The sequence below is a fragment of the Chionomys nivalis genome, chromosome 7 (assembly GCF_950005125.1).
Source record: "Chionomys nivalis chromosome 7, mChiNiv1.1, whole genome shotgun sequence".
Classification (NCBI taxonomy): Eukaryota; Metazoa; Chordata; class Mammalia; order Rodentia; family Cricetidae; genus Chionomys; species Chionomys nivalis.
The window spans coordinates 86,738,910-86,766,220 of NC_080092.1; the positions used below are offsets into that span (position 1 = coordinate 86,738,910).

Sequence of the window (27,311 nt, forward strand, 5' to 3'; positions counted from 1 at the left end):
TTCTGTCAATCAGTTTTTAATATATGTCATAGGTAGTTCATATGAATGCTTAAATTACAAAATTAGCTGCCACAGTCCGAATTTGTGGGACTTTAAGAAAGCTTATATTACTCAAAAGATAACTAAGCACATATTTTGATTCTAAAATGTATCTTAAAGGTTTGTAAAACAATGTTAAGTCTAGAATCATATGGCCTTAAAGTGATTCAATTTTGTTATTCTTAATAACTTAACCTTGTGAACTGTTAAAAAAGCATACACCTGCATACCCAGTACACACATTTCTATTAACCTAGACAAAGTCACATGAGAAACTCCATATAATCCCCAAGGCAACAGCTCACACGGTTTTCACTGCAACTCACTGTTACTGCCTCAGAACACAGAAAGCATCAACAAAAACCCACCACCCAGCTCCCCGCAAAAAACAACTCTTTCCCATCCCAGCAAAAATTACCTGGTACAAACAGTGACTTAAAAAAAATGCTTTCTCAGTAGGAAGCATTTATAAAATGCAGAGATTTCAACAAGCCAAATGCTTATGCAGATGGGGGCCTCTCCCCACAAAAGCTTCCACCTCAAGAGGCAGACAAAACTCTTGTCGCATTTAAGAAGGCTCAAGTTTTAAAAGCATACTTATGCACACCGATGGCTGTGTTTCTAAAAGCACATACCGGCCTCAATTGTGGGCAAGACAGAAGTGGAGAGAGAAGAAAGAAGCACGCAGAAGACAGACAGCAGCTTCTCCGTGAAGACCCAACAGGTTGCAGCCACCATGAAAAGCACTGTGACCTCACAGAGCAGTGACCTGAGCTAAGGGAAGCAGCTCACTTCTCATGCATCTTCCTCAGGAAAAACAAAACTACTCCAAATTCAGCGCTCACACTGTCATTAGCTCATAGTACCAGGCAAGGAGAAACTGCTCCTGTACTACCCACCTCTAGAATCTTCCATGACACCTCTAGATTTCCTCCTATAATACTGTCTTCAGCACGGCCCACATGAAATACACACTGCACTATGTTCTAAGTCTCTGAAATGCATCACCACAGACAGTGATCTAAATTCCACTGCTTTCACAACTGTAATGTGGACACAGGAAAAACACCAAGCAATGTTTATTGTGCAACTCCAATAGAAATTCTTGGGATCTTGGTTTAGAGTCAGTCTCCACAGTTATTCCAATTGCCCAGTTTAAAAAAAAAAAAATCTTTCTATAAATTCCATGATTGTTCTTCAAACACCAAAGTAAAGCACTGATAATTCATGTTATAATTTAAAAATATTTTAAAACTACACGTACTTTATATACCATCCTTTTATAAAATAAACTAATTTGGTTATCTGGAAGGAAATAACTGAAAGAGCCCTTTCAATGTATCTGTAACCTCTGTAGAACTCCAAACCGAGAGAAGAGGGGAGAGGAGGGGAGAAGAGTGGGGGGTGGAATAAGGATTTCTCGGTCACCAGGAACATATTGACTTTAGGGGAGAAACGGACTCGTGCTTTTCCCGTTTCCTGCGGACGCAGACCTCTGGGATGACTTTACATGGCTTTCACTTTGATTTGTTTCATTTTCATCTGCTTCTTCTCCAACTTCTTTTGTTCTCTCCTCAAAGCAGCTTCCTGTAAAATAGGGAGCGGGGAAGAAAGATCCAAATTAAGCTCTAAGCACACACTGAAAAAAAAACTGGGGCTGGAGAATCAGCTTGGTGGCTAGAGCTCATGCTGCCCCTGCAGAAGCCGCAAGTTCTGTTACCAGCACATGTCAGGCAGCTCACTTGAGGCTGGTACTTCAGCCTCAAGGGAGTGGATTCTTCTGGTCTCCGTGGGAACCTCTGCTCACCCATATTACTCAAAATCCCTTTTGGGGAGTTGGGGAGGAGGAGTTCAAGATGGATCTCGTCATACAGTTCTGGCTTTCCTGGAACTCACAGTGTAGTCCAAACTGACCTGGAATTCATAGATATCTGCATACCTCTACCTCCCAAGTGCTGGGATTAAAGGTGTGGGCCTTTTATTCAAGATCTTGGTCTTGCAACCCAGGAAACATTTTTGCAGATACATATAAAAATAAGCACAATTCAAGCATGATAACACACCAGCATTTGGAAGACTAAGGCAGGAGGATTGCACTTTGAGGCTAACCTTGGCTACATAGTTCCAGGCCAATCTATGCTATGAAACATCGTTTCAAAAGACAAAAACATTGCCAATTCATATGTCAGCAAATAAAAATGAACAAGAAACAAAAAAAGATAATCAAATCCTTTTTTAAAAGATTTATTATGTATACAACATTCTGTCTCCTCCATGTATGCCTGCACGCCAGAGGAGGGTGCGAGATCTCATTACAGATGGTTGTGAGCGCCGGGCGGTGGTGGCGCACGCCTTTAATCCCAGCACTTGGGAGGCAGAGGCAGGCGGATCTCTGTGAGTTCGAGGCCAGCCTGGTCTACAAAGGGAGTTCCAGGACAGGCTCCAAAAGCTACAGAGAAACCCTGTCTCGAAAAAAAAAAAAAAAAAAAAAAAACAGATGGTTGTGAGCCACCATATGATCGCTGGGAATTGAACTCAGGACCTCTGGAAGAGCAGCCAGTGCTCTTAACCTCTGAGCCATCTCTCCAGCCCCCAGATAATCAAATATTAATTTAGATAGAAACTCAACAAAGTTTTTGCCTTGCATGTGTTTCTTTTCTTTGAAACAAGGTCTCTCACGAAGTTACCCAAGCTGAACTTAAATTCAAACCCCACCCTCTTTTAAATGATAGTCTCATTATTTAGCCATTGCTAACCTAGAAATTGCAATTAAGACCATGAATGGAGGCTAAAGAAATGGTGTAATGTTTTTTTGTTTTGTTTTGTTTTGTTTTGGAGACAGGGTTTCTCCGTAGCTTTTTGGTTCCTGTCCTGGAACTAGCTCTTGTAGACCAGGCTGGCCTCGAACTCACAGAGATCCGCCTACCTCTGCCTCCCGAGTGCTGGGATTAAAGGCGTGCGCCACCACTGCCCAGCTTGAGATGGTGTAATGTTTAAGACTATTTGTTGCTTTTCCAGAGGACCTGAGTTTGGTTCCTAGCACCCACCAGGCAGCGCACAACCACCTATAACTCTGTAATTCGAGCTCCAAACCTATTTGGGCATCTCTTATCCACAAATTAAAAGATAAAAACAGGTCAAGCAGTGGTGGTACACGCCTTTAATCCCAGCACTCAGGAGGCAGAAGCAGGTAGATCTTTGTGAGTTTGAGGCCAGCCTGGTCTACAGAGTAAGTTCCAGAACAGAGCTATACAGAGAAACCCTGTCTCCAAAAAAAAAAAAAAAAAAAAAAAGCCGGGCGGTAGTGCCTTTAATCCCAGCACTTGGGAGGCAGAGGCAGGTGAATCTCTGTGAGTTCGAGACCAGCCTGGTCTACAAGAGCTAGCTAGTTCCAGGACAGGCTCCAAAACCACAGAGAAACCCTGTCTCGAAAACCCCAAAAAAAAAAAAAAAAAAAAAAAAAAATTAATTAATTAAAAAAATAAAACCAGAAGCTAGAGAGACAGCGCAGTCAATGGAGTGCTTGTCTTACAAGCACAAGGACCCGAGTACATCCAAGAGCCTGTGTAAAGTCTGGAGTGGTGGCAGGCGCTTGCTGAGGAGGAGAGTCACTGGCCAGGCAGCCTAGCCTACTAAGTGAGTGCAGAGAGTACAGAGAGAGATTCTGTCCCTATACACCCCTCTCCCCCGCAAAAACACGGGGCTAGTAAAGCACTTTCCTAGCATGTACAGGCTCTAAGTTTAACTGCCAGCACAGCACACAAAGATGGACAGCACCTTTCAAATGATTCCTGAGTTTGTGCTCTGTACACGTGTCTGTGTGTCTCTCTTTCCCACCACCCCTGCCCTGTCCGTCTGTCTCTCCAAACAAAATCATGAAAGCATGAGGACATGAAAGAAAGCAAAAAACAAAGCAAAAAAAAAAAAAACCCCACAAGGGTTTGTTTTTAACCTCATTGCATAGAAGAGAGACAGAGACAGAGACAGAGATAGGAGGAAAGGGGAGGGGAGGGGAGGAGAAGAGGAGGAAAAAGAGAAACCCAGATGCCTCAGAGGTTAAGGGGTTAAGAGCATTGGCTGCTACACTGTGGTTCACAGCCATCTGTAATGAGATCTGATGCCCTCTTCTGGCCTGCAGGTGTACATGCAAATAGAATATACATAAAATAAAAACTTATAAAGGAGGGAGGGAAGGAGAGAGAGAGAAAGAGAGAGAGAGAGAGAGAGAGAGAGAGAGAGAGAGAGAGAGAGAGAGAGAGAGAGAGAGAGAGAGAGAGAGAGAAGAGAAGGGAATGGAAGGGAGGAGAAGGGAAGGGGAGGAAAAGGAAGGGAAGCAAGCATGAGGCACAGGAGCAGCACTAAAGGTTCCTGAGCCGCACAGGCAGCATTAGTGACTGGCTATCGGCAACCACACAGTCACACAGCAACAACTTTGGAGCCTCCCTTACTCTGAAAAATGTTACTCAAGACTCAAAAATTCTCGTCTAAACTCACATCTTCCAGAACTTTGTTCTCTTTTTCATTTGCAAGGTTTACAGTTGGACTTTGGCATCTTATTTCAGGAAATATGAGAATATACTGAATTTTTTTTTTTTTTTGATTTTTCGAGACAGTTTTTGGTTCCTGTCCTGGAACTACCTCTTGTAGACCAGGCTGGCCTCGAACTCACAGAGATCTGCCTGCCTCTGCGTCCCGAGTGCTGGGATTAAAGGCGTGCGCCACCACCGCCCGGCTATACTGAATTTTTTAAGTGTAACATACTATTGTCCAAGAATCACAAGTTTGGAATATCAGTTATATAAGAAACAGAAACCAACAACAAAACCCACAGAAACACTAGAATTCACTAATTCTGTATCAAGCCCTAATTTTAAATGGCAAGTTTATTTAAAATGTGAGGTATGTATGTCAGCTTATTTAAAGTCCCTGATTTCTTTCTAATTGTTTGGTCTGAAACGGAGCTGTGCTGGGGAAAGAGGGTAACCCACTCACTTTCCAGGGGCACGAACGCAGCTTAGGATGGCTGGAAGAGGAACACGGTGCTGTCAGATGACCACATTTCCCAATTTTAGCCCATGTGCTTTCTACACAGAATTGTCGGAGACAGTACAGTACAAACAGGCAGCTGGATAATTAAGATTTATTTATTTTCAAGTGCTCTGGTGTTTTGCCTGCAGGTGTGTCTGTGTGAGTGAGCCAGATCCCCTAGAACTGGAGTTACAGACAGCTGTGAGCTGCCATGTGGGTGCTGGGAATTGAACTCAGGACCCCTGGAAGAGCAGCCAGTGCTCTTCACCTCTAAGCCATCTCCCCAGCCCACATCCGGATAACTAAAAACAAAACAATAGTTTTGGGAAATTCTCACAAAGCCTCAACCTTAGACAAAGAACTACAAGCAACTAAAGAACTCTGAGAGCAGGAGAAATAATCTTCCCCAGGCAAGATCACACCGACTAGTTACCCAATACTAAAAGGACAGTCCTGAAAATATACAAAAAAAAAAAAACACTATAAAGACTGAACAGGTTGTGTTTATACATTTAGACACACACACATAACAGCAACAACAAAGAGAGAGGTCATGAGCTTCAAAGAGAGCTGGGGGAAGTACTAGGTATATGGGAAGTTTTAGAAGGACGAAAAGGGAGAGATGATATAACATAAAAAACATATAAACCAGACCCAGCAGTCTCAGTGGTGGGGAGCATCTCACCTCCAGCCTGCGCTGCTTCTCAGGGTCTTCCTCATTCATGATCCGCTCCTTCTCGGCTCTTTTCTTCTCTTCACGCCGCGACTGTGCAGCCTCCTGTCTCTGCACATGGGTCAGTTTCAAGAAGTTCTCTTCCACACGGGCCCGGTTCTTATCTGCTCTTTGTTTACCCTTCCCCAGGAAACAAAGTCTTTATAAGAAACCGGTTTCCATCCCACAGGAGAAAACCCCACTGAGCATTCCTTGGTAAAACTACTCCCCCTTGCATGTCAAGTCAACTAGACTCAGTCGCTGCAGCCACTGACAGCCACTGGGGAAAACCAACCATAAAAGGTGCCGGTTTGTAAGAAAGGCTTTGGGTCTTACTTCTCTGTTGAGTCGAAACTTTTTGGCTTTGTCAATAGAATAAATCACCATGTTCATCAGGGGTAGCAAAGCCTCCATATCCTTTGGGTACGTGTTACCTGAGCCAGGCACTGGAAAACAAAGCCATTTTCCTACTGAGTTAATGGCAGCATTAACACCTCTGGGTTGGCAGTCTTTCTTAATGCTAACAGACTAGCTCCTTAGAGGAACCCAGAAACCAACAAGGAGGAATGATTAGCAATGCTGTGGTTTTAAAGCTATTATTTCAGAATAAAAAATAATTGAAAACCAGTTTCTAAGAGGCTAAGAACTAGCCAGACAGGACCCAGATACTCACCATTAAATGTAAACAGTAGTGTCCTCTTAGTGTCGGGCAGCTTTAAAGGCTGACCCTCCCTGTCATGAAAGAGAAGTCTGGTAAGAGAGAAGCGAAGAGAGGCACTTTCCATGCATACAAGCCAGCCATCTGCCTCAGCTGGGCAAACACCTCCAAGAACAGCACTGGACACACTCGGCATCTCTAAGTAAATGGTGATCACTGAGCCTGACGGCACTTTAAGCTCATCTACCCTACTCTGCTGCATTTGAAACCTCAGTGATTGGGCTGGAGAGATGGCTCAGAGGTTAAGAGCATTGCCTGTTCTTCCAAAGGTCCTGAGTTCAATTCCCAGGAACCACATGGTGGCTCACAGCCATCTGTAATGGGGTCTGGTGCCCTCTTCTGGCCTGCAGGCATACACACGGAAAGAATATTGTATACATAATACATAAATAAAAAAATATTTAAAAAAAAAAAAAAAAAAAGAAAAACCTCAGTGATGTCCCCAGCAGGCAGGATATATTCCCTTTCACCTGAGGAGCCAGAAATATGCCTGTATTTAAATCTGAGGCCATATTTTAAATATTTTTGCTTAATTTTTAAATTTCTAAGTTTATATTTATCTTACATATTTGAGTGTTTTGCCTGCATGTATGTATGTAGTATGCAGTGCCCATGCAGGCCAGAAAACAGTGTCAAACCTCTTTTTTTTTTTTTTTTTTTTTTTGTTGTTTTTGTTTTTGTTTTTTCGAGACAGGGTTTCTCTGTGGTTTTGGAGCCTGTCCTGGAACTAGCTCTTGTAGACCAGGCTGGTCTCGAACTCACAGAGATCCGCCTGCCTCTGCCTCCCAAGTGCTGGGATTAAAGGCGTGCGCCACCACCGCCTGGCAGTGTCAAACCTCTTGCAACTGGAATCAGAACAGCTTTTAGCATCCACGAGGGAACTGGGAGCCAAGCCATGGTCCCCGATCTTCTGCATAAGCAACACACTCTCAACTACAGGTCATCTCTCCAACCCTCAACTTCTGCTTTTAATCTTGGTCATTATTCTCTAAAAGTTGAGGCATACAGTATAACAATTACTTAATAGCACCTGCATTGTATCAGGTATTACAAGAATCCACAGAGGGTTTCCTGTGGAAAAGGCTATGTATGTTACTGAAAACACATCACTTTATGTAGGAGACTCAAGCATCCTGAGAACTTGGTAAGGTGCGGGTTATTCAACCAACAATCCCTCATGGGCTCGGAGCAAGCACTGTTTATAACTTTCTTCTATCATTATCACTGCAAATTTTGACTGTCAAACAATTGGCTTCTGCTCCACCCCAAACAAAAGGCTTGGTGAAAGCTATAATGTAATGCTTGGTGCCTGCTGTTATTACTAAATTTACCAAGGCGAGGATTATGCAACATCCTCTCAAAGCATAAGGACCTGAGTAATCTCCACATACAACTATATCCAGAATACATTTTTGTTGCTGCTACTCTTATTCTGGTATTGGAAAATGAACACAGCTCCCAGAATGTCTGTTGTTGACACCAAGTCTCACTGCTTATCCCTAGCTGGCTGAGAACTCACTATAGAAACCAGGCAGGCCTAGAATTCAGAGATACTTCGGCTCCTGCCTCTAAAAGCTGAGATCAAAGACTTGTGCTACCACGGCTGTCCAGAATGTCTTTTAGTTGTACTCAATCCCATAGCATATGAGACTAGCCTGCAACTAATGATTCAGGTCACGACTCATTCTCTATCAGAAGTATATTTAGTTATACTTTCCAGAGACTGGCTAAAAATTCAATGAACAAATCCAAGCCCATGAACAATACCGTACACCCGAACAATACTGCCATAAAACCAGAAACTATGGTTTTATATGTCATTTATATGTCATTATAGTCAATGTCATTTCAAAACATTCAGCTGTTCAAAAGTGAAGTGAGAAAAGATGATAAAATATGAAATACTTAGATTTGTATTTAAAATCAAACATCAGAAATTTAGAAATGGGAAAGGGTGTGCCAGCTGCGATGTCTTAGCACCAGCCCTTCCTTGTGAACGGCACTGGATCAGTGATGCAAACATGCTGGCTCGGGGAGGCAGCCAGTAGCTTCTCATGGTGCGTTTACTGGGAGGCCATTCATTACCAAGTTTACTTCCCCACTTGATAAGGACACTGAAGAGGTCCCTTGTAGCATTCTAACATAAAACTAATAGGGAAAATAAATTTTAATGCTTTATTCATACATACTCTTGCATGATCTTTGGACCAGAAAACTGGTCTGAAAAATGGACGGATTCAATCTTGTCAGCATAGTGTGTAAGAAAGTGAACCATCTAAAAAAAAAAAGGAAAGATTAACTAGAGTTGGGCATTTCCAAGCTTTTATAGTCACCTTTAAATCCTTACTTTTATATAATGTCATTCAGACTAAAATACTTTTTTCTTAAAAAACAAAACAAAATAAAAAACCTAATAAGCCATCAGGTCAGCCCTCAACTTTAGCTTAAAGAAACGCTTCTCTGTAGCCATCCTCCAGCCTTAGCCTCTGCCATGACGGGATCACAGTGCCTGCCCTGTGTGCCCATCTTTACTTATACGAACAAACTCAAAATGACTTAAATGTCACCACCAAAGGATTAAGGCTGTAATCTTTTCTTTAAATTTATGTGTATTGGTGTTCTGCCATGGGTGTCGGGTCCCATAGAACTGAAATTATAGATAATTGTGAGCTGCCATGTGGAGGCTGAGAATTGTGCTGGGAACTCAGAGCTCTTAACCACTGAGCCATCTCTCCAGCCCCAAGGCTGTAATCTTTTTTTTTTTTTTTTGGTTTTTTCGAGACAGGGTTTCTCTGTGGTTTTGGAGTCTGTCCTGGAACTAGCTCTTGTAGACCAGGCTGGTCTCGAACTCACAGAGATCCGCCTGCCTCTGTCTCCCGAGTGCTGGGATTAAAGGCGTGCGCCACCACCGCCCGGCGAAGGCTGTAATCTTTAAAACAAAACAAACAACAACAAAAAGTCCACCAAAGCACCAGAAAGTGGGCTTGGAGTTTTAGCACATCCTTTAATTTTAGTATTTGGGATAGAGGCAGGCAGACCTCTTTGAGTTCCAGGATACGCAAGGCTACATATAAGACTCTGTACTGTCACAAAACAAGCCGGGGCAGTGGTGGCACAAGCCTTTAATCCCAGCACTCAGGGAGGCAGAGGCAAGCAGATCTCTTGAATTCAAGGCCATCCTGGTTACAAGAGCTAGTTCCAAAATGGGCTCAAAAAAAAAAAAAAAAAAAAAACCCAAAACAAAACAACAACAAAACCCAAACCAAACCAAAAACTTTTAAAGTTTGAAAGTCATTAGTTCTTTTGGAGAGAACTTTTTAATTTACTGTGAGAATGTGTGTGTGTGCATGTGCTCGAGCACAATGCACTTGGGGAAGCCAGAAGAGCGCCACATCCCTCAAAGCTGAAGTTACGGGACCCTTGGCTCGCCAAGCAGACACTGAGATACACACTGGAGTCCTTATGGTTTGACTGCAATGCTAACCGCCAGGTTGTCTGCTGACTGACAGCCCTCTGACGGGTTATGACCAGTGTGAGGAAGGGGTACACAGCATCGGAGAGGACCTGTTCAGCTTCAGGGAGATACCTCCTCAACATGAGAGCTGCTCAAAGCCTCATTAAAATGGCGTGGCTTTGCTACTGCTTCTAGTACAAGTAAAGGTTGTGCTGTGTTTACCCAATCCATCAAAATCAGCTAGATGACTCTAAGTATCACAGAAAACGTTTACCATGAGTGGTCAGTAGTCACAGATTAATTACCTGTTGTTTCAAAAAGGAGTAAAATAAAACTTAGTATGTGATTTTTATTTACTTATTCTTTTGGAGACAGAGTCTCTAGCTGTACTCCCTAGCCTGTCTGGAACATGATCCTCTTGCCTCAACCTCTGGAGTGGCTGCCATTACCGCTGTGCACGACTGCACACATCTCCACTGCATTTACCGCTGTGCACGACTGCACACATCTCCACTGCATTTACTGCTGTGCACAATGCACACATCTCCACTGCATTTACCACTGTGCACGACTGCACACATCTCCACTGCATTTACCGCTGTGCACGACTGCACACATCTCCACTGCATTTACCGCTGTGCACGACTGCACACATCTCCACTGCATTTACCGCTGTGCACGACTGAACACATCTCCACTGCATTTCCCGCTGTGCACGACTGAACACATCTCCACTGCATTTACTGCTGTGCACAACTGCACACATCTCCACTGCATTTACCGCTGTGCACGGCTGCACACATCTCCACTGCATTTACCGCTGTGCACAATGCACACATCTCCACTGCATTTACTGCTGTGCACAACTGCACACATCTCCACTGCATTTACTACTGTGCACGGCTGCACACATCTCCACTGCATTTACCGCTGTGTACGACTGCACACATCTCCACTGCATTTACCGCTGTGCACAATGCACACATCTCCACTGCATTTACTACTGTGCACGACTGCACACATCTCCACTGCATTTACTACTGTGCACGACTGCACACATCTCCACTGCATTTACCTTTGTGTCCATCATGCCCTCTGTGACTTCTCCCATTTCTGACAGGATGGCCAACGAGTCTGGCAGTCCATACTTTGCTCCAGACTTAGGTTTATCACTACAGAACTCGCTCTGGAAGAAGAAAATGAGAACAGGAAACATTCTATGAAACAGACTTTCCTCAAAGGTTAAGTATGTACTGCCTATTCTGGAGTGGTGCTTAACGTCTGAGTGATGGAACGGTGCTGTGCTACATAGCTGAACTTCTCTGTAATAAAGAGGCAGTGTCTACAGACACTGACATTGGAGCAACTTGACATACCAGATCCTGCATCTCTTTCTGCAGCCGCACCAAAGCTTTGCGAGTGCCAACAGCAAACACGTATGTATCCATGTCCTCATCATTCATGGTTACTTTTATTTGCTTTAAAAAGAAAACAAAAACATGACTTACTTGTTAGGATCTATGATGGGTAGATTTCTAAAAGGTCCTGAAGAGTTCAGTCTTTTCTCCCCTGGAGCAGGATTCATGGATATAATGGCAGAAGGCTCTTCACCAATTGATTCAAATTAACAAAAAGGGGCATTGTCCTGAGTATATCATATAAGTATTAACAATAACTTGGCCCTAGCTAAAGCAGAGAATCCTTGGGGCAAAAGTGATCATCAAGGGATGGCTATAAGGTCCTGAGGGTAATGCCTTCAGGACCTGAGTACTCCCCAGTCGGCAGGTATTGAGAAAATAGGTACCTATAATACAAGGGACTGAATTCCGACAAAAATCTGAATGGGCTTGTGAGAAGGAAACACAAGCCTGGCCCACACTGTTTTCCGCCCCCTAGACCTAAGTTAGACTCAGCTAATCTACACTGGACCACTTATGTACTGACACTATGACATAGCAAATGGTGTTGGGTTTTTTTGTTTGTTTGTTTTCTTTGTCTTTATTTTTGAGATAGGATCTCTTTTTTTTTTTTTAATTTTGCTGGGAATGGGAATGTGTGCCTTTAATACCAGTACTCAGGAGGCTGAGGTGCTGTGGGATAATGTAGATTATTGAATCTACTTTTACTGAGGTAGGCAGAGCTCTGTGAATTTGAGGTCAGCCTGATTTACACAGTGAGACTGTTTCAAAAGGAAACAGAAAAAGATTTCTTATTCCTGTCCCATGTTCATGAGTGTTTGCCTACACGCAAATCTGTGCACCATGTGTGCGCACCACTCCTGGAGGCTAGAAGAGGGCACTGGGCCCCCTAGAACTAGAGTAACTGATGGTTATAAGCTGGCTGTTGGTGCTGGGAATCAAGCTCGGGTACTCCAGAAAGCAGCCAGTGTTCCCAATCGCTGAGCCATTTCTCAAGTCCCAGATGGTACTATTTTAAGTTGTTCAGTTTGGTGGCAAATTGTTATGAAGAAACACAACACTAACAAGTTCATACAGAGTAGTCAAGTGCAAAAGTCAGCAACAAACAGGATCCAAATGGACAAGGTGATATAAGAATTATATCTAGGGGATGGAGAGATGGCTCAATGTTAAATTCTAGGCTCACAACCAAAAATATAAGAATTATATCTGAGTTTTGCTTCAGGCTCCTGGCACCAAGCTAAAACCGTCAATACGCTTTATTATTTACTGGGAACCCCTTTCTATCAATCCGAGTTTGCACTAATGTAAGGTGTCCACGTGGCTTCAGGAATGGGGCTGATCATGAGATAAGACAAATACCGAGGGCTGGAACTTTCGGCCCTGTTCAAGGACCTTGTAAGGAGGAGCACTGAGCTCTGCTCTGCAGAAATCTGGAACCACATTCAGGAAGTTCCCATACTGTAATGCTGTGAATTTGTTAAAGGGTGGCATGCTGGAGATGGTAAAAAAGCTCCACATATGTCCTGCCATTTTCTGGCAGTGTCTCAGGGTGTAGCTCTGGTCAGATTGGAGCTCGCTATGCACACCAGGCTGTCCTGGAACTCACAGAGATTCACCTGCCTCTGGCTCACAGGTGCTAGGATTAAAGGCGTGTGCCACCATACCTGGCATCCCTCATTTTTTCCAATTGCCTATTGCCGAGTTGTGTCCTTAATAAGTCAGTAAATATAAGCAAACGTTTTCCTTGAATTTTGTGAATCATTCTAATAAATTATTAACCCTGGAGGGAGGTTCATAGGTGATCAGCCAAAAGTCATGGTATGGGTGGCCTGGGATTTGAAATTTCCTCCTAAGTAGGGACAATGGGGGTCCTGAACCCTTCAAACTATATGACCTGAAGGTAGCAGTGTCAGAATTAAATTGTTAGATCCCAGCTGGTGTCTAGAGAATCCAAGAACTGGCCATCGTTGGAAAACATACTTACACAACTAAATGATTCTTAATATTCTGCATTGGAACAGGCAATGTTATAAACCTAAGAAGTCTGATATGCTAAAGCACGGTTCTATTTATACTAATTATATTTCTTAATGGTTGAGCCAAATTTTTAGTATGTGGAAGAAAGGATGTGTGGGGCTGGAGATAGATGGCTCAATGGTTAGGAGCACTTGCTGCTTTTGCAGAGGATACAGGCTCAGTTCTCTGCACCCACACAGTAGTAACTCTAGTAACCAACACCCTTTTCTGACCTCCTTGGACACACATGTGGTACACAGACAGACATGCAGGCAACACACACACCTAAAAATTTAAAATATTTTGCTGAGTGGTGGTGGCACATGCCTTTGAGTCCAGCACTCAGGAGGCAGAAGCAGGTGAATCTCTGTGAGTTCAAGTCTACAAGAGCTAGTTCCAGGACAGGTTCCAAAGCTACAGAGAAACCCAGTCTTGAACAACCAATAAATAAATAGTATTTTGTAAAAAGAAAGGGAGTGATGCTATGTAGGGAACAGATAGCAGCTATATATATTTTTAAAAAAAGAGTTCTATTCTTCTGCGTTCACAGACAATTACAGAATTCAGAAGAAGAAAAAAAGCAAACAATAGCAACCCTATCTGTGGAGTCTCTCTTTGGGAGAAAGGCAGGGAATGTTTTTGACAGAGCGTACAATTTGCAGATTAATGTTAATCTAATAAATGGAAGACAGAACATCCAATAACCTAGATTGTGATTTGAGCTCTTTCAAACAAAATTAATCATCTGATGCAACACACACACACACACACACACAAAAAAAAAATAAAAATAAACTTTGAGAAGTAACCTAGCATTTTTGTCAAAGACACAAGTATTCTTAGAGCTGGAGATGTGCTTAAAACGGCTTAAAATGTGCTCCTTGCAATGCAAGCCTGAATGCCTGAATTTGATCACCAGACCACAAGATGTAAGAAAAGAATTGACTCCCAAATGTTGTCCTCTGACCTGCACACATGTATGCTGCTATGCATGTCCCCATATTTACACACACATAGATAAATTCTAAAACATAAAGGAAAAGTGTTCACAAGGACACCAGGGCACACTATATGGGCAACTGTTCTCTCTGTAAGGATACTGTGCCTGTTACAAGCAGTGACAGACATCATCTCCTTCCCTGCTGAGAGCAAGTGGAGTTGAACTCTGAGAAAAAAGAGCATCTGCTTAGGCAGAAAAGCATCAGGCTTTCTGGCATGGACACATACTGCCAGGAGTTCCAAACACAATCCAGACAGAAACAGAACAGCTAAGAAAATAATTCAGTTGATACCAAGAAAATAAGCAGGAATACATACCACTTGATCACTCACTGGCCTCATCATCCGGGCCAGGACATTAAGTAAGTCTTGTCTCTTAAGGAACTGGAAAAAATGAGAGAAATGAGTCAATATCTTGCAGTTTAAACTTTCAGAAGGGCCTTGGAGGGGACTCAAATGCTTCATTTGCCAATTACTAGAAATATAATACTCAAACTTACTTTATTTATTTATTTATTTTTTTTTGGTTTTTCGAGACAGGGTTTCTCTGTGGTTTTGGAGCCTGTCCTGGAACTAGCTCTTGTAGACCAGGCTGGTCTCGAACTCACAGAGATCCACCTGCCTCTGCCTCCCAAGTGCTGGGATTAAAGGTGTGCGCCACCACCGCCCGGCTTACTTTATTTTTTTTTTAAATATTTATTTATTTATTGTGTATACAATATTCTGTCTGTGTGCATACCTGCAGGCCAGAAGAGGGCACCAGACCTCATTATAGATGGTTGCAAGCCACCATGTGGTTGCTGGGAATTGAACTCAGAACCTTTGGAAGAGCAGGCAATGCTCTTAACCTCTGAGCCATCTCTTCAGACCTCAGACTTACTTTAAATCAAACAAGGAAGGAAACACTAAATTTATATTAGCAGTCACATTTAAAAAATGAAGGAAGTATATATGCTAGAGCAGAAGTTCCCTACTTACCCTCAGCTGGATAAGCATGCCTTCACAGCACACTCGACCAGAACACCACAGGTTATAAATGTGTTCATTCTCCTGATTCAACTTTCCCGTGCTTGCGGCTTCTTTGTTAGTTCCATCATCCCCTAGGAGTAAAAGCACCAAATCTTACTCACTGAACTTTTGGATCACTTTAGGACAGCAATGCTTTGCTATCGCATAGACTCTCCTTTGAAAGGAATTAAAGGACTGGCCTGTGGCTTTTACTTTAGTATTATTTTAAAGGTTTCACAACTCAGTAGATTTGATGTATAAATTTAGCATCTGCTTCTTCACACATTAATTCATCTAGTCTTGAAGACATGCTCAGTGTCATTTCTCAGTCAACCATCTTCATAACAAGATTTGTATATAAAGCCTGGATTTTCTGTATGAGTTTCATTAATTCCAATTACTTCTGACAGAGTAGAGTTCAATGGCAGTTCCAACACATTCCAAATCTCCAAAATCATTATTTTATTTCAATTTTATACCAACTTCGGCAAACAACAGCTCCCAAAGTTTCATGTGCAAAATTACCAATTTCCACTGTTCCACCACTTTCTGTTGCTATCCACTCATGTTTCTCTGTGAATTTATGCAGAGAGCTGAGAGAATGGTATCTGTCACTGCTACCAGTGCACAGTAGGCACCAAGACGGTGGGCATCAAGGGCACAGACAGGTTTCTTTGTCATCTGCTAGGCCAAGTATGCTGGGGTGCTGAGGGCTGCTGCACAGGCTAGTAGAGGTTGGACTTCTCTTTACTTTTAAAACTCTTTATTGTCTCCATAAAAAAAGTTATAGACTCTGGCATGAAGAAGAGGGAGGGCAATTAACCAAAGAATGCTTCCCCACTGGCCCCACCCCCAAATTCCTTGATCAAAAATACCCTTTAAAAACTATAAACAGAGAAGAGAACATTCATCCACTGGTAAACAGGTAGAGAGTTCTAATAACATGGCTGCAATTTAATCCCTTAAATAAGTTTTAACATCAGTTTCCTTTTAACAAAAATATCCAATTAACAGTGTTGCAACAAAAAGCAATTTTAAAACGTACAACAAAAAAAGAAAGGAAAGAAGAAAGGAAAAATGTGAGGCGTAATTTAGTAGTGCACGCCTTTAATTCCAGCACTAGGAAGGTAGAGGCAGGGGAATCTCTGTGAATTTGAGGCAAGCTTGCCTTACAAGGCAGTCCAAGGTGGTCAGGACTACATAATATACCAGCAAGACAGCTCAGCTGGTGAAGACACTGATTACCAAGTCTGATGACCTGAATCCACGTCCCACATGTGGTGGAAGGAGAGACTGATTCTCACAAGACCAAAACAATGCATGTAAAGTTCATAGAAAAATGCGCACACAGAGCAGCAGACGGAAGGGAGTGTATTACTTAAGGAGAGATAAGGTGCTAAGTGAGTGTCCACCCTTACAATCCACGCTACGCTGAGTGTGAAGGGTGACCAGCCTCACAATCCACGCTATACTAAGTGAGTGTGAAGGGTGTCCAGCCTCACAAGCCACGTTACGCTGAGTGTGAAGGGCGTCTAACCTCACAACCCATACTACACAGCTAGCTACTCTACAGACTTCATGTACATCGGTGGAGCTAAAAATCAAAGTACCTAAAACTTAAGAAATTGTGAGGATTTCCCAGTTCTAAAAATTGAACTGAAATCATTTATCAAAATACCTAACATGACAAAGTTTCTTGTTTCAACCAGAATTTTAACATCTTGCTTTTACACTGACCATATCCAAAGCTATTTAGCAATTATATTGTTGACTAATGAGAAAATGAGCTTATATATTTAATTTACTTATACGCAAAACCCAACTAAATGAGATCCTTGGAGAAAACAAATGCATTGTAGTGAGCATTCCAAAAAGTGTTTAGCTACTTCTGCTGAGGGGACAAACTATTCTTACCAGACTGTTTCCAGGTAGGCTGCTGGACTCATACCAGCTCAACTTACCCACTAAGGTAAAATTGCTCTCCAAAAGTTCTCTATGAGAGTTAAACCAGGCCTGAGCAAGCCGGCTGTTCTTATTCTTCCCAATGATGTAGTTCATGATATAGGCAAGCAGACCAGTCACCATCAGAATCTCTAGATAGTAACTCTCCCAGCTGTTCTGGAGGTGTGCAGGGACCTTAGGAAGGAAAAAGTCCCATTTAATGTTGGCTGAGACTGAACATGAAGACTAAGTAATGGATTAAAAAAAAAGAAAAAAGAAAAAAAACAAGCCAAAACAAAAAAGCTCATAGACAGAAGTGGATAATTTAAATTACTGTCACTGGAAAAAAGTTACACATAAGAGACTAGAGAGAAGATTCAATGGTTAGGAACACTGGCCACTCTTGCTGATGACACAGGTTCAGTTCCCAGCACCCATATGACAGCTTGGGGACCTGATGCTATCTCTGGCCTCTAAGGGCAACAGGCATGCACAAGATGTACTTAACAGTCATGCAGACAAAACATTCCTAACAACAACAAAGAAGTTACACTTCAAAAAATATGTCCAAGGCCGGGCGGTGGTGGCGCACGCCTTTAATCCCAGCACTGGGGAGGCAGAGGCAGGCGGATCTCTGGGAGTTCGAGGCCAGCCTGGTCTACAAGAGCTAGTTCCGGGACAGGCACCAAAGCTACAGAGAAACCCTGTCTCGAAAAACAAAAAAAAAAAAACAAAAAAAAACAAAACAAAAAAAAAAGAATTCATGTTAAGCTCTTTATTAGATTACACTACTATTCCAACCACCATAAGTTAGGGACTACAGTTATGGCATTGATGATTTACTGCTCAGTTTGGAATTTAAAATCTTACATACTTACATCAACGATTGTTATTGGGTCTTTATTTTTGCTAGAAGAGGTATCTGGTTTGTCTTCATAACCCTCAAATTCTTCATCATCATATGGCTCACTTTCAGTATCTCCCTCCTATAAAAACAAAACACAATCATGTCTACAAATGGCGCTGGCAGTTGTGTCTCACTTTGTGGGTAACATTTGTAGAGGAAAACATAACTAGTAAGCAACAAATACAGATCACAGAGCTGTAAAATGCTTTTAGCAAAATATCAAACTTTGAGGTGTAAGTAAGTTCCAGAAAACTAACATATGTGGTAATGACATTTAATAATACATTTCATATGTGAAGTTTGATAAAAGAGCTGGGTTCAGTGGCAAGTGCATTTAATCCCAGCACTTGGGAAGCAGGTAGATCTCTGCTGGTCTATATAGCAAATTCCAGGACAGCAGGGCTATCTAGTGAGATACTGCTTTAAAACAAACAAACAAAAAACAGACAGGAAAGTTCTTTTTTTCAAATAGAATAAACCTTGTCCCTGTTTTCTCACTACTTCTTACTACACATAAAAAACTATGAGTGTTGGTGGCACACGCCTTTAATCCCAACTCAGGAGGCAGAGGCAGGCAGATGTCTGTGAGTTCCAGGCCAGCCTGGTCTATGGAGCGAGTTCCAGTACAGACTCAAAAACTACAGAGAAATCCTGCCTTGAAAAATTACAGAGAGAGAGACTCCAAAACACCAAAAGGATGATGCCACTTACTTTACACCTTACACCCAAAGTTCTAAATTTTCATTCATACCTATCTATCCTCAGCTCAGCTCTTATCTACTGCAGTAACTACAGAAAACAGAATGCTTTATCAAGGTAGGAAGAACACACCACAAAACCTTTAGAAGAGCTTAGCTGGGTAGTGGTGGCGCACACGGGCCTCTGTGGGTTTGAGGCCAGCCTGGTCTACAAAGCCAGGTCTATCAGGACATCCAGGGCTATCAGAGAGAGAATAAACTAGCAGAGCTCTAACCGAACAGAAATGAAGATTCCAGAGAGTAAGTTTCCCTACATCTGGGTTTTTGTTTGAGAAAAGCACTAATAAATTTTCCCACCCTCTGAATTTTCCAATAAATCATTAAGCACCCTATTTGGTGGAGTTAAAGAAATGGCTCATAAGTTGAGAGCACTTGTTGCTCTTGCAGAGGACCTGGATTTGGTTTCCAGAACACAAATGGCTGCTTAGGCCCAAAGGATCCACTTCCTTCTTCAGGTCATCAAGAGAACCAGGCACGCCATCCAGTACACTTATATGCAGGAAAACACTCAGACAGAACAGTAAAAAGAAATTAATCCTCCCAGCAGTGGTGGTGTATGTCTTTCATCCCGGCACTTGGGAGGCAGAGACAGATGGATCTTTGTGAGTTTAGAGGCCAGACTGGTCTACAAATTGAGTTTCAGAACAGTCAAGGCTGCACAGAGAAACCCTGTCTCAAAAAAAACCCAAATAAATAAATCGTAAACAAAAACCCTACCTGGGTATCTGCATCTTCAAAATCTCCTTCTTGGTTTTCATCCTGCCCTTCCAACTCCACAGTGGTCTCATCTTCATCATCTTCAGTGGTTATCACTCGCTGAGGAGATTCCGTAACAGAGTCTTCCATGACATCCTCAAACTCAGCGAAATCATTATCATCATACTCTACTATGTCTTCCTCATCCTCGAAATCATCAAACTTGGCTTCAGAGACACTCCCAAACACCAAAAGGACAGCACAGAAAGTGTAGAAGGTTTTCATTGTGTCTTAAAAATAAGCTGTGAGAGACAGAGAGTGTGTGCTAAGTGAACTATCATTCCACATACAGGATCAACACAGTTCGTAAATCGTTAGTAATCTACAAACCAGCTAGGAGTGGTGACACATGCTTGTAATCCCAGTACTTGGGAGGTAGAAAGAGGACCAGAAGTCCATGGCCAGCCGTGGCTACATACTGAGGTCAAGGCCAGACCCTTAATTAAAAACAAAATAATCACAGAGCGGTGGTGGTATATGCCTTTAATTCTAGTACTCTAGAGGCAGGGGCACATGGATCTCTGTGAGTTCAAGGCCAGCCTGGTCTACAAATTGAGGACAGCCTGGACTGTTATATAGAGAAACCCTGTTTTAAAGAACTCTCCCAAATATAAGTAAATAATAATAATAAAACCCAGAAGACCAACCAAACACTAAGTTCACAAACATCTCCTGAGTTTATCTTCCTCAATATTCTTGGATTCAGAGAGTACTATGTTTAAAACAAACAAACAATGAAACAAACAAACAAACAAAAACAAAAACCAATGAGGTGAGGTCAAGAGGCATGGGGTCTATCAAGATTCTGTCAACAGCTATCTGCAAAAACATGTACAAGTTATTAATTTCTTTAGATTTGATTTTCTAAAATCCTCTATTTATGTTATATAGTCCATAAGCTTTTTTCCCCCTCAAAAAAAAAAAAGTATTTTTGAGAGACTATTAAGTCCTTTCTAAAAGAACTAAAGAGTTCAGAGGAGCAATAAGATACAACCATTATACATAAATGGTTATGAAATAATCCACGAATAAAACACACCAGGACTGAGATGAACCTTGGCTGTACAATGCTTGCAGTCATTCTTCTGACACACATAAGGTTGCTGGTTTCGTCATCGGCACTGAAAAGGGAAACCATTTACCTACAGATCCACTGTGCGTGTTTGCCCTGCAGACAAGCTCTCTTGGACAAACACCACTATTATCATCATCATAAGTGTGAATACTTAAATAGAGAAAGAGGATGCAATGGAGACGTCAATCAATGCAACAATGCAATGTGACAGAAAGGACTCATCTAAAGAGTATTAATTTTGCATTAAATTTCAGAAGACAATGAAAAAAAAATCAACCAACAAAATCACTTACGTTTTCAATTCTGCCCCCTCATCTAAACGGCAGTCTTCAGCCCAAAGGATGGCTGTGTGTGAGCGTATTACTGACAGGCACTGATGGGTACTGTGAGAGTGTTCCTTCTGATGATTAAACTATAGCTGTACCATTATGAAAGGGCTGGGCTGAGGAGGCGGCTGGGTGGCTAAAGGCACTTGCCAACAAGCCAAAAGACTGAGTTTTCTCCTTGGTCTGCCTCCACATGGTGGAAGGATGGAACCAAGTCTCATAATTTGTCTTCTGACCTCTACGTTCACAGAGGTATACCTCCCTGCTTTTCTGACCCAAATGAATGAATGGATTTTTTTTTTTTTTTTTGATTTTTCGAGACAGGGTTTCTCCGTAGCTTTTGGCTCCTGTCCCAGAACTAGCTCTTGTAGACCAGGCTGGCCTCGAACTCACAGAGATCTGCCTGCCTCTGCCTCCCAAGTGCTGGGATTAAAGGCGTGCGCCACCACCACCTGGCTCAATGGATGTCATTTTTAAAACACTACCAGGGAGCCTAGGTTTGTAACTCAGTTGGTGGAGTACCTGGGACTCTAGCACCATATAAAATTGGGTGTGGAGGCACACTCCTATAGTCCAAGCAGTGGGGAGTCTGAGGCAGGGGGATCAAAGTTCAAGGGTATCCTCTTCTATACAGTGAGCTCCTGGTCTCTCCAGGCTTCATGAGACCCTGTCTCAAGAACTCTAAGGGGTGGTAGGGTGGGGTGCATGACTTTAATCCCAGTACACAGGAGTCAGGGGCAGGCAGATGCCCAAGTTCAAGGCCAACTCAGACTATGTAGTGAGATCCTATGTTAAAAAAAGAAAGAAAGAAAGAAAGCAGCAGAGTGTAGTGATTTAATCTTATAAACCCAGCATCAGACATCCACAGTTAAAGGCCTGCCCTACATAGTAAGTTTTAAGCCAGCCTGCTGGAGTGAAACAGTGTTTCAAAAAACAAAAAGCTTCTGCTTTAGTGTTCCCCTTTTCAAGTAGAAGTAACTATTTACCACTGTCAGCTTGATTAACAGACACCCGAAAGGTCTGACCATTTCAAGCTGAGTCTATACTCGAAAAGTTTGCAACACACAAGCATTTCTAATGCAATTCATACAACCAGGCTCCCTCAAGGTTATTCAAGTTAAAAAGATCAAGGCACATGCTGCACCTGTCAGCCCATTTCTCAAATGCACAACTCTCCGCCAGGTCACCCAGCCTCGAGGACTTCTGAAGCGGAAACCACAAGAATGCAGGCCAGGCACAAGCATTAACAGGCCTGTCTTGACTGTCTTCGGCCAGCTCACTCAGTAAGTCTCACGCAACCACTTGACTCCAGACTGAAAAACGAGTAAGTGAAGCAATCACTGCTAGTCCTCTCGGGTCCTCATGGCATTAGTCAGAACGATGGAATTTCTAGAAACGCTGTAAGACATTCCCATCTCCTTCCAGAGTGTTGGCTACAAACAAGCTGTTTGTTAGAAACCTTCAGCTAAGGTCGGACTCTAGAAGTGGTCGCTTCTGTCAAACCTCTCGTGCCTGGTCCTGCCTCCACCACCCATGGAAAACACTAGTGTCTACGCTCCATTCTTCCCGGCTGCACACCAGAAATCTTCTCAGATTTTGTCCTGCTGGTTGGGAATTTGCTCAAAGCCACTAATATGACCCCCAAACCCTCCTAAAGTCCAACAACAACAACGGACCAGAAAAGAACGTACAGAGGCTTAATCTTTTTAATTCGAGAGAAATAAATTGCGGGGATTGACGCATGTCGCCACCAGTCGGACATAAAAAGGTTGGTTAGGTGAGAAACAGTCCCAGGCTCTGCGGCCATGCAACGCACAACTTAGTCACCGCTCGGCCTGGCTCGGCCACAGCGACTGGCATGTCACGGTCCGCTACCTACCTGCACCCGAGGCTGCAACCCGGCCAGGGGCTTCTGAGGCTACCACCTCCACCCAACCTGCCTGCGTCTGGCCTCCGCCTTCGGATCGGAAAGATTTCTGCTGGCCGCGATTGTCACTGGGTCACAGCCCAGAACAGGTAGCTCAGTCACAGCACCGTACACTTCACGTAGCTTCAGCCGTCCGTTACGTAGAATGCGTACGGCTGGTCTGCGCCTGCGCACGGAGTGGGAGCGGGGGCGCAAGGCGAGGTTGGGCTGCCGGGAAAATTACGTAACCCTCACCGCTCCTGGGCCTAGAAGGGCTTTAGCGGAGGCTGGGTTCCTCCAGTCCTGTCAGGTTGACGTCACTTTGGTCCCGGTGCTCCGGAAGCTAAAGGTGGCCATACTCTGTGGGACCATGTGGCCATAGGCATGGAGGGAATTGTTGCCCAAATCGTTCTTTGCAAGGGACAGGAACTAAGGGAGGTCGACAGCCTTATGTAAATGAGGTTTTCGGTCAACATCCTTTTATCTTGGATTTTTGAGTAGTTCCTTGTTACTTTCGCTCTGCTCTTCATCCCAGATCTTCTTTCTCTTTTTTGTAAGAGACAGGGTTTCTCTGCATAGCCCTGGCTGTCCAGGGCTGGCCTCGAACTCACTGAGATCGCTGCTGGGATGAGAGGCATGCGCCATCATCCTCTAACCTGAGCCATAAACATTCTCCATCCAGAACCAGGTTCCTGTCCAGTGTGTGTGACGCGCCTACGATGTGTTCCGGGATCTGAAGGGCGCGCGTAATTGGCGCCTTTCGGGAGCCGTAGCCCCAAGCCACACCCTTCGGCTCGCGCCCTCCTCAGCGCGCATGTCAGACGCGCGTCCCCCTCCCCCTTTAGTCAGCAACGGGCCGTGAGGCGGCGGCGGCGAAGGGGGCGGAGGAGGTGCCCGGCTGGACGCGGCTCCGTTCCGCGCGTACTGGGGGCCGTGTGGTTCTTCGGCGCCGACTGTAGTCGCAGCTGCATCTGTGGCTGCAGCCGCAGGTTTGTGTAAAGGGCTTTGCAGACGCGGAGCCGCTCGCCCCGGGGGCACGGGAGGTAACTGGGGCCTGGCGAGGGCGGAGGAACCGCGGCCCTCGCTTAACAAAGAATCGGCGGAGCCTCGGGACCCGGGCGACTTCGGGGGTCCGGGGAAAGCCGGATGCGCCGTCTGGATCCCCGAGGGAGGCCCTGCCGAGTTGCGTTCGCCTTCGCACGGCTCCGCTCCTCGCACGTCTGGACCGGGCCCACTTGGCGGCTTTCCGGAGGCGGCGCCTGCCGGGCTACAGGAAGGGATTTTTAGGGTGCTGTGCTGTGAGAGCCAGTGGGAGGATGTTGATCCCTGTTAGGTAGCTGGTTGAGCTTGCAGGCCCGCAAACGGGGTTCTCGGTATCGGGAGTTGACATAGACGGCTTCACATAGGAGATCTTGGAGAAACCTTGGGTAGATCATGATTAGCATCAGGATACATAGTTAGAAACTTTGTGCGGCCTACTTGAGCCTACCTGATGTGAGTAAATGTATGTATGGATTGCAAGCACGTACCAGAAACATAAAGAAAAACTATTCTAGTCAGAGTGTGGGGGCATGTGTAGTCTTTTCTGTCATTTCAGCGTTTCTCTCTTTGCCCCTACTTCTTTAGGCTGTCGTTCAGTTTCCTGGGGCTTCCCTGCGTATTTTTATTTTTTTGCAAATGGTATTTCTCTATTATCTATTACACACCTGGCCGGAGGGGGCTGTGTTTTCATTTGCTTAAACTTTGTAGAGCCCAGTCTGTTCTGGCAGGTAGGAAGTGGGCAGTAAATGTTTGATACAGAAGTTTATTCTTCCAGCGATGAAAATATTATTTTCCTTTACCTAGAAGGAGAATTACATGGCCTAATATGATGCATTCCAAAGAAGTTTAATTATTGCCTCTGTGCTTGGTCTGTCTTGCATTGCTTAAGTATTAATAAGTCTGCGACCCCTGCCCTCATGAGCCTTTATTTCTTTAAACACATTTTTTTGCTATTATTTATTTGTTTGTTTTTGTTTTCTCGAGACAGGGTTTCTCTATGTAGTTTTTTTTTTTTTTTTTTTTGCTTTTTCGAGATAGGGTTTCTCTGTGGTTTTGGAGCCTGTCCTGGAACTAGCTCTTGTAGACCAGGCTGGTCTCGAACTCACAGAGATCCGCCTGCCTCTGCCTCCCGAATGCTGGGATTAAAGGCGTGCACCACCGCCCCCCGGCCTCTGTGTAGTTTTGGAGTCTGTCCTAGAACTTGCTCTGTAGACCAGGCTGGCCTCGAACTCACAGAGATCCTCCTGCCTCTGCCTCTCAAGTGCTGGGCTCAAAGGCATGTGCCACCACCACCACCTGGCTTACACATACTCATTTCTGTGTGTACCATACCCTCCCATAGAGGTCAGAAACCAGCCTGTAAGGAGTCGGGTTTGTCCTTTCGCCACGTGGGTCCTGAGGATGGACCACAGGTCAGGCTTGGTGTCAAGCGTCTTTACCCACTGAAACATTTCAGCAGAAACTTTCTGGTGCAGAATAAGAGACAGGATTATTTTATGGTGTATAATACAGAATAATCTGTACCTGCCAAGGAAACTTCATAGAAACTGCAGTTTGCAGGAGAGTGGGTAGTTATACAAATGCTGTCTCAGCAGTGTAGGAGATGGTGAGTGAGTCCACCCGTGGACCTATCTGGAGAAAGCAATGTTCTGAGCCAGGGAGCAGCAGTCACAAAGGCCTTGAAGAGGACAAAGCTGGGCGGGCATGTTAGAGAAACAGTGTGTTTGTTGTATTTAGCAGATGAGGGAGTTATAGGAGATAGGCAGCAAAGAGGAGGACAGTAACCAAGGCCTTGTAGACTATTTTGAGGATTACATCTTCACACTGCACAAAATGGGGCTGTCTGAGCAGAGGGGTGATAAATTTTGACTTCCATTGTAGTACAATTCCATTCACTGTCATTTTAGGTCGTTTAGTTTGATTCTTGGAAGAATACACTTATTTATCTTCTGTCTATTTCATAGTTACTGATTGTCCTTAGTTTCATTAAAAGTGACAGGAATGGAGTGCTTCTAAAAGAATTCACCCAGCACTCACATAAATCTAGATTTGGAATGTAATGAAATTCTTGGGTTTTGTACATCTTTTCGTTACATTAAAGAAGGTAACAAAATAGTTGTTTACTATTCTGTTATAATTTCTCATTAAGCCATTAAAGAACTAATTGGCTATACAGTGTGTAAGATGTTCTCAAAACAAATTTTTACGTAGAGTAGATACTAACCAGCTGTCATTGTGGCTCTCTTATGAAACTTACCCCACTAGAAGACTCGGTAATCTTGGTTTCTTCTGAGTTATGTGACACCTTAATGTGAATCTGAGTTAAGAGAGCTGACAGTATCAATTTGCCAACGGAGAGATTAATTTCTGGAGAAATGGTAAACATGTCTATAGATGTGTGTTGAGCATGGTGCTTCATAGTGCTTCAATAAATTGTTACTTTGATTTTTATTTGTTGAATATGGGACAGTCTCACTCTTTAGACCACTTTGGTCTAGAATTCACTGTGTAGCCCAATCTTTAGCTCATAGGAGCCTCTCAAGTGCTACACTTTTTTCCCCATTAACTCGGTTTTTTACTTCTAAGTTTTAAGGTATGGAAATCTAGAGCCCAAAGAGCTAAGTGACATCTTTGATGAGATTGCTTGACACAAGATAAGCACTCCCTATATTTTACTAGAATGATCACTATATTTTACTAGAATGATGTGGTACTTAATAAATATCAGACTTGTTACAGTGTTGCAATAGTGGAGGTACAGATAGAAAGAAGGCCAGTTCAGAAAGTGGTTAGTGGTCAGTATGAAGCATTATGACACAGTCAATACTAGTACTAAGATCTAGCTTGAGTTCAGCCTGCTATATGGGTTGTTTTCAAATTAGGTGTTTCAGTTTTGTTTTTGTTTTTAAGATTTATTATATACACAGTGTTCTGCCAGCATGTATGCCTGCATGCCAGAAGAGGGCACCAGATCTCACTACAGATGGTTGTGAGCCACCATGTGGTTGCTGGGAATTGAACTCAGGACCTTTGGAAGAGCAGGCAGTGCTCCTAACCTCTGAGCCATCTCTCCAGCCCTGGTGTTTCAGTTTTTTTAAAGAATTTTCAGTGCTTGGGGTAGGATCTTGGGCCTCACACATGCTAGACAAGTGCCATACCACTGAGCTGTACAGCCCCCCCCCCAGAATTTTCTTTTTGAATCCAAA

General features: G+C 43.5%; 2 protein-coding genes across 2 annotated transcripts in view; one reads left to right on the forward strand and one right to left on the reverse strand.

Annotated features, from left to right (window-relative positions):
• On the reverse strand, positions 1-23,251 carry Ccdc47 (coiled-coil domain containing 47). The gene is made up of 13 exons (XM_057776275.1): positions 23,038-23,251; positions 19,719-19,999; positions 18,215-18,322; positions 17,357-17,531; positions 15,366-15,487; positions 14,706-14,771; positions 11,328-11,429; positions 11,027-11,137; positions 8,687-8,772; positions 6,453-6,511; positions 6,116-6,225; positions 5,753-5,920; positions 1-1,626 (listed from the first exon to the last, which is right to left on the reverse strand). The coding sequence occupies exons 2-13, from the start codon at positions 19,980-19,982 to the stop codon at positions 1,546-1,548; spliced, it is 1,452 nt and encodes a 483-aa protein (XP_057632258.1). The 5' UTR covers positions 19,983-19,999; positions 23,038-23,251; the 3' UTR covers positions 1-1,545.
• Positions 23,252-23,907: 656 nt separating this feature from the next.
• Positions 23,908-27,311, forward strand: part of Ddx42 (DEAD-box helicase 42) — a 38,145-nt gene continuing 34,741 nt past the window's right edge. The window contains exon 1 of the mRNA XM_057773850.1: positions 23,908-24,053. The gene's annotated coding sequence lies outside the window, so the exon portion shown is untranslated. The remainder of the gene's footprint in view (positions 24,054-27,311) is intronic.